The 8,082-nt window shown below is 29.3% G+C and overlaps 1 protein-coding gene across 1 annotated transcript; it reads left to right on the top strand.

Moving 5' to 3' along the window:
* The first annotated feature begins 1,825 nt into the window (after nucleotides 1-1,825).
* LOC105121633 (uncharacterized) lies at nucleotides 1,826-3,532 on the top strand. The gene is made up of 2 exons (XM_011020362.1): nucleotides 1,826-2,340; nucleotides 2,725-3,532. Exons 1-2 carry the CDS (start codon nucleotides 2,054-2,056, stop codon nucleotides 2,909-2,911), a joined length of 474 nt encoding a protein of 157 aa, XP_011018664.1. The 5' UTR covers nucleotides 1,826-2,053; the 3' UTR covers nucleotides 2,912-3,532.
* The last annotated feature ends 4,550 nt before the right edge of the window (nucleotides 3,533-8,082 follow it).

The raw sequence follows: 8,082 nt of genomic DNA on the forward strand, positions 1-8,082 counted from the left end.
TTCCAAAAACAATATTGATATTTATTAAACATTGATGTAAAATATTGATAGGCTAGCTAGGTCCCCTTGCTTTTATGAGTTTTTTATTTCTTAAATATTTTATATAAAGCATGAGATCTGGTGCAAGAATCTGGAAATTTAGAAGATTAAAAACATGTTTCGCCCTGAAAACAAAACTTCAAAGGTTTCAAAATAGATTTATTTTAATATGATGATGATTAAATATTTATATAGTTATTAACTTTAAAACATGTAAAATTAATTAAGATATACATAAACTAATTTAAATAGATATTTATGTTAATTAAAAAAATATCTATACAAAATATGATTACGTTGTAAATACAAGGGCTGAAAACGAAGAATATCTCTCTAAAATTGTTGATCTTGCATTTTCTCTCTCGAGGGGGGGGAGGGAAAACAAAGTTGCCCTGGCAGTAGGCTATAATGTTTGTGGTGTCAAGAACATATGAAGTTCAAATATCTTACCACCATAGCCTGAGCTTCTCATTAAGCGAGGTGAAATAATGTAAATATATATTTTTTAATGTGTACTTTGGTTATATATAATATTACCCTCAAATTTATGTTTGCATAACCCCACGATATTAATATTTTTTCCAATCACCGAGTCTTTTTTTTATTTAAATCTAACGAGCTCCATGTTGTTAAAAAAATCGTATAAAATATCAAAAGTTAACAATGCTAGTTAATCTAGGCAATTTCCTTTGATTTTTTTATAATTAAGAATTAATTAAATTAGAATAAACACGAGACAATTGATTTTTTTTTCCAAACATGTTTTTATTCTACCCTTCAATAATATATTTTTTCTGATCGAAGAATTCATTACACGCTAAATAATATTACAATCGCTATATACGTTTTGGAAAATTCATTATTTACACAGGTAAAATATCGCAACTATGTTACATTAATCCCTTTCTTAACCCCCAAGCAATAGAGAATTGAGATATTAGATTTGAGAATTAATTATCTAAAGGAATATAGAAGTATTTTCCCATCAACTTGTTTGACTTTAACAATATAAAAATCCAAGATTAATAATTTAAAATACGAGTTTTTTTGACTTGTATTCATAGAAAGATCACAAGTGCTTCGTTTGACGTTACCTTTCATTTGCTCATTCATTGTTCAAAACACAAATAAAAAAGATAAACTCAAATAATTAAGACTTCACGATTACAAAGGTTGACCATCACAGCACATAATATCATATATATATAAATTAATTTTAAAAAATAATTTAATTGATTAAATTTTAAATTTATTTTTTATAAATTATTAATTTAAATATTATAAATTTTAGAGTTATTAAAAATTTATCTAGTTTTTAATTATAAAATTTTTAAAAATTAATTGAAATATATTTAAATTCATGTATCCAAAATTAAAACAAAAAAAAACTGCAATGTTTTCAGTCAAAATTCCATCGTTCCTCTGTTCGATTATGAAAGCCTGTACAAAGAACAAGCCCTTGACCGTGGAGGGGTGCAAACGTAACGCGAACGCGCAATCCACGCGCGTGGCTTTCTCAAATATTGACGTTACATCGTTGGTCGCTGGCGGGGGGTCCTGGAAGGTGAGGTCCTAATCAAGAATGGTGTGAATTCTTCCCCTTCATTTTGACGGGAATTACAAAAACAACTTTCCTCAATAGCCGAGTCAGTTTGAGAACAATGACATATATGTAATTAAGTGAAAAAATAGGGGCAATCAGCTGATCTCTTGTAACTAAAGAAATCAAATCACTGTAACTTGGAGATGCGGGTAGTTTTCAGCCAATAGATTCATCTACACGGATTCTTGAAGCCTGCCGTTGTTTATGCCTCTCCCCTTCTCTCTCTTTCTTTAAAAACTTGCCACTCCCCATCACCCACTCATCCTTCACAATGCCTTCTTAATAAATATTCCTGATCTCTCTCTCTCTCTCTCTCTCTCTCCCGCAGGAAAACTTGAAGAAGACAATAGAAAAACTCAAAGCAGCAAATTACCTAAGAACAATAGTATTGCTTCAATACCAATACTATTCATGGAGTTCTCATCTTCAAGAAGGCCTTGTTTCGTAGATGAAGATGATGGATTAGCTTCTCTTGCAGATATGGAAGCTGGGTCTTCAGGGAATCATCACCCATTTTTCTCTAGGTCACTCTGTTATGCGAGAAGAGGTAGTTTTAGAAACCTTTCATCTCTGGTGTCTTCTCCAAGATCGGCAAGGTATTGTGACTCTAGATATGAAGATCACCAACCCCATTTCCTGGAAGCTTGTTTTCTTTGCAAGAAACCACTCGGTGGTAACAGAGACATCTTCATGTACAGGTTAGATATTTCTCCTCCTTTTTTCAGTTGTAGTTACTGCTGTTTTTCTTTTGTTTTCTCAATTCCAATTTGATTGGAATCGGAGTTCTTTATTAACCAAATGAAACTTACAAGATCAATCTGGCAATTGTTGTGTAAGAACAACTTTCTTTATTGGGGTCCAAGAAAATTTGAGACTTTATATTAATAGTAATATCTTCCGTAAAACTTTTGATAGAAAAAAAAAAAAACCTAAGTGAGCCAAAGGAATGGAAGTGACTTTTATTTTTATCTGTGAGATCGTTTAGGAAATTAGAGGTCGCTAGTTTTGATCTTGGTTTTTCATTGTAATCTGTGGTGCTAGAACGTATGGGTTGGATTCTGATGTAAAACTTGTTTTTTCAGAGGGGACACGCCATTCTGCAGTGAAGAGTGCAGACAAGAGCAAATAGATATAGACGAAGCCAATGAAAAGAACTGGAATCTCTCTTCATCTATGAAAGCATTAAGGAAAAAGGACCAGAAGAAATCAACACCACCTCCTAAAGCTCAGGGCTACCCTTCTCGTACAGGCACCGTTGCTGCAGCATAAAAATGAGATAGAAAAAAGAAAAAGCAGTCTACTTTAAAGAAGAAGAAAAAAAACAGAGCCTGTAGATTTCTTCTACAAAATAAAAGAAAAGGAAAGAGAAAATACTACTACTATGATATGATGGTGGTTTTTGTCCATATATGAAGAGCCCTCAAAGAGAAAGATCTTGTATGTATGGTGTATGGTTTGATTATGTATTATGGCCTTGTGTCCAGCGAGGACAAACGGAAACAATTTTGAGGATTTTTTTTTCCCTTTGTTTTTCTAACTATAGATGTGAATTACTACGTGAGAAAGAGTGTAATGGGCTGTTAGATCCTGTACTGCCCTTGTGTAGTGCTTTCTCTCTGTCTTTTTTTGTAAGGGAGTGGGGGAGTTTTTGATGATAATGGAGTCACGCATGAACAGCGAAGGCTGATGATGACAAGTAAATCTCTTTTTTAGTCCCTCTCTGACGATCTGTGCTCTTTTAGATCTTTTTGTGTGATTCCTTCGTAGCTTTTAATGGAGTTGGTTCGTGTCTTTTAATGGTCATCGAAGTTTGACACTGAGAGAGAGAGAGAGACAGAGAGGAGATGCTTTCCTGGTAAGTCGGAGCTGCAAGTGGCCCAGTGGAATTTCGAAGACGAAAAGGTGGCTTTCTAAGGAATAAGTAGGATTTGTTATTTTTAATTTTTAATTTTAATTTTAAAAAATTAGTTTTGATATTAAATCTGAAAATATAAAAAAATAATTTTAATAAAAAATTATTATCAATAGTTGTTGGAATGCAATTTTGGTCTTTAGAGTACTCTATTCCTTCTATATTTTTAGTTACTATTGTTAATATTTGTTAGTGTGAGATTTTTAAAGATTACCTTTATTTTTATCCAATCTGATTTGGGTATAAATTAGGTAATCAGCACCTAGAATAAAAATACATGGTAAAATAGTATATGATGAAAAAGCTTTCACGGTGTGTTATGGTTTAGAAACATAATGTTTTAATAGTTTTAGGGTTTAAAACCCTGATATTTGATATATGTTGTAGTTGTAGTTGTGAATTGCAATATTAGTTGGTTGTAGTGTTTCTAAATTTTGATATTTGATCTTTAATGAGACTGTTACTGTTATAGCTATTGTAAAATTGTTGGTTATTTTAAGTTTAAAATTTTTTAAAAGATTATGATTTTTGTTAATTGAAAATTTATTTATTATGTGATTTTTAAGACTTAGATTTTTTTTTTTTATAATTTTATCAGATTTTGAAAGAAGTTTTCTGTATATAATGAACTATACTTAAGATTTTATCTCATTTAAAAAAAAAAACAAGTAAAAAATCACAATAATCTCGTTTAATAAATTCTAACTAAATTTAATATATTTTTATATTTTATAATCATAAATAGGCTTGGAAACAAAAACAATATATATATATATATATATATATATAATAAACTTAAAATATATAAACATAACTTATTATTTTATTTAACAAGTAGTTTAAAAATATCTAGATAACTTGTTGCCAACTGAGCTTAATCTAATAAAATGCTAGATAAATACCAAATAAATAATGAAGCGACCATATGACCTATAAATTATAAGTTAAATAAATATCAAATAACAATAATTTGATGCGATTAATTATTTTATTTAATAAATAGTTCAAAAAATAATTGAATGACTTGATACTTATCAAGTTCACTCTGATAAAATGTTAGCACATGTACTGAATTATTTTTACAACTCGTCTAGCATACCACCTAGAATTAAAAACATGTAAGTTTAATTGCATTTTCAAAGTTCCAAGGCCACAATATAAATGTATATAATTACATAAATAACATTAAAATACTTACATTCTTGCATTCTTGTAGGAGATAAAGTGGAACCTTATAGTTTGGACGATCATATCTAGCAATCTCGATATCTAGAGCCTACTCATGTGAAGATGTTCTCATTACCATAACTTTTATTAAATAAAAACATTTTCTTAATGTTAATTTCGTTAAGAATGAAATAGTTAAATCTAAATAGTCATTTATATTTATAGAAGTAGCAAACATTATCTGACCTGTTTGGTCCCTTTCATGCACATAAGACATAAATATTGATACAATGATGCCAATATAGTAGATCTCAAACTATATATGGACATAACATTAAAAAATTTCAAAGCATTAGATAAAGTAAATGTGTTCATCTAAATTTCAAAGCATTAGATAAAGTAAATGAACACATCTCTTTGTGAGATTAGTGAATAACACATTGTTAAATAAATAGAGTATATATGCTTTGGCACACCAACAAAAAATTAAAATCATCATAATAATAAATACAATCATAATAAATAATCAATATATTTAAATCATATTTAATTTTATACCCCTGCAAGACCTTCACCTCCTCGTCATCTGGTGGTGTCAAAAATATCTTTTAAATCGACTTAAACGGATGTTACCTGTTTCAATTCAAAAAGAAGACGTGTTAATTCAAATGATCGCTCGTATAACACAATCACATTACAAACACCAATAAATTTGACTACCTGTCTATCAATAGACAATTCAAGCAAAATCGTCACGTCTTGTAATGTCGGTGTCATCTCTATATGTCTAATATGAAACGTATGTGTCTCACATTTTCATCGCTTAATTAGTGCATGGATCAACCCTTAGTTAAGCTTGAAGTCATCAAGACAACTGATATACAAAAACTCAGCCTAGACCACAAATGGTTGGACTCGCTTATGCATTCACATCCACATCTATATATGACAATAAATAATGGTCTTGTTCTGCATAACCATTTAAATTATAATTGATAAAAATAAAAAATTAATGATAATCAAATTAAACATAAATTTAAAATATATTAAAATTAAATATTCTTGTGATACTAACAAACATATCATCTGATTGAAGTCGATCATGCAACCACATGATAGAAGTGTCAACGGGTCCGGTAGGCATATACTGTGACTCATACTCAACAAGCTCATGCTTATGCTCTATATGAATATCATAAGCATTATCTTCGTGCTCGATTTAAATAGATGATCTGCCACCGTGAATATATTGCATCCTATATAAAAATATCTATGATTAATGTGAAATTATATAAGTTTAGTATGCTTAAAAAAATATCGTAACATAACCTAACAAATTGTTATAGATATGTTGTCAATTAGGACATGTTTTTTCATTATGCCCTGTGTCATTGTTTATACCACACCTATAATGTGCATGACTTTCTCTTACGTCCATCTCATTATGAAAATAAGTTGACACCTATTGACCACGTCCTAATTTTCATTTATATGAATCTAGTGTAGCTTGAGATCCAGTGTAATTAGTCCATTCTAGCTCTTAAATTTAATGGACAAAATAACATTCCATATACTAACTTATAGCTTTAAGCAGTGTAATAATCATCAACAAATTGTGTAAAGTTTAAGTGATGCTTGGTATAACACGCAAGAACATGTGAACATGGCTACTAAAATGTCTGTCATTTACCACATATACATGTTTTATCATTTAATCTTACTACTCGCTTAACTTCTTTCACAACACCTAATTTAATAGGGGTGTTGACTTGGAAACCTTGTTACTCGGAGTAAAAACAACCTTGTAGTATAATCTCCTAGTCTGTCTATGCTCAATATCAATTCAATTTAAATTGTTGGGGGCTAGATTACTCCATTTTGAATGACATCACTAGCTTCACGTCTTTACTTGACCCAATAATTATTACATTTATAAAAATATTAATTGCATTGGATCAAAAATAGGCATTGCATGAGCATTTTTTAAAACATGATTAAATATTTTTAAAAGATTAGTTGGCATATTACTATATTAGTAACCACAATGATAACATAAAACCTATTTCTATTTTGGCTCCTTTTCAACCCATTTTTTATATGTTGGGTTCATGTTACATGTTTTTTTCATACCACAAATCAAATCTATGTCTATAAGGTTTATAACACATCTTTATTAAATATTTTTTATAATGTATCTTTGCAAGCAAATCAACCACTTTCTCCAATTATCATTATTTTCTTCATTAACAATTTTAAAAGCTAATAGGAATATCTTATTATTTGCATAAAAAATAACTGTAATCAACAACGTCTTATCATATCGCCGATACAAATAAGTGGTTTATAGTACATGAAACCTTCAATATAAGGTCAAAATATTAAAAAAAATATCGCAATAATCATTGTTTGTGATCAAGATATCATTTTTGTGTCCAATCAACACTTATTCTAGGATTTGATTCCTTTATTGCCAATAATAACCTCGATAATTTTTCAAAGAACTCTTTATGTGAGCTAAGAAGATGTTCAATCACCTTTTATTTTACAACTTATGTTTTATCATATGATATTCTATACTTGTAATGCAATTTTATTTCATCTCATATGTTTGCATCTGTTATTGAAACATTATTCATTACTAAGGTTAATATAGCAAGTGCAATAAAAGTTGCATCAAATTGATGTTAGTCTTTTTGGATAAAGGTCAATATACTTGTGTGTGACTCTTTTAACTTTGTTATCTCAAATGAATCAAATCTTTTATAATATCAATCACACAAATAACATTTACATTCTAATACTTGCATATATTATAATTGAATAAATGTTAAGTCTGACTGTTAGACTTGATACTCAACCAAGTGTGCAATGTGCCACCATTAAACAATATTAACTAATTTATTTTTACTATTATATGTTTGACCAACATCTAAATCAAACTCTCATGGCATATGTCTATAAATAAATACCTAATGATATGAAATAAAAAAACTAGTTCCAAAAACATCTCTAAATTGAGGATCAAGAGGAATAATTTCATCATAATCATCATCTTCATTGTTACTGAGTTCAGAATAATTAAATCTTTGTTGATCAACAAAAGGATTATCAAACATAGTATTATTTATCATTTACAGCAAATCATCCGACAATAAATTATTTTGATATGTACCAACTGAATTTAAAGGACCAATAGAAGCTGGGACACACACAAATTTTGGTCAACTATTCATATATAAAATCATCATGTTTAAACCACTTTGAATGAAAGAATCAATTTGACACCTCCAAGTTATTTCAATATCAATATCATTATAATTTCACCTAAATCCGAGAAAAAATATTTCTTTTTTTTTCTACA

Source organism: Populus euphratica, unplaced genomic scaffold (genome assembly GCF_000495115.2).
Source record: "Populus euphratica unplaced genomic scaffold, PopEup_1.0 scaffold25.1, whole genome shotgun sequence".
NCBI classification, from domain to species: Eukaryota; Viridiplantae; Streptophyta; class Magnoliopsida; order Malpighiales; family Salicaceae; genus Populus; species Populus euphratica.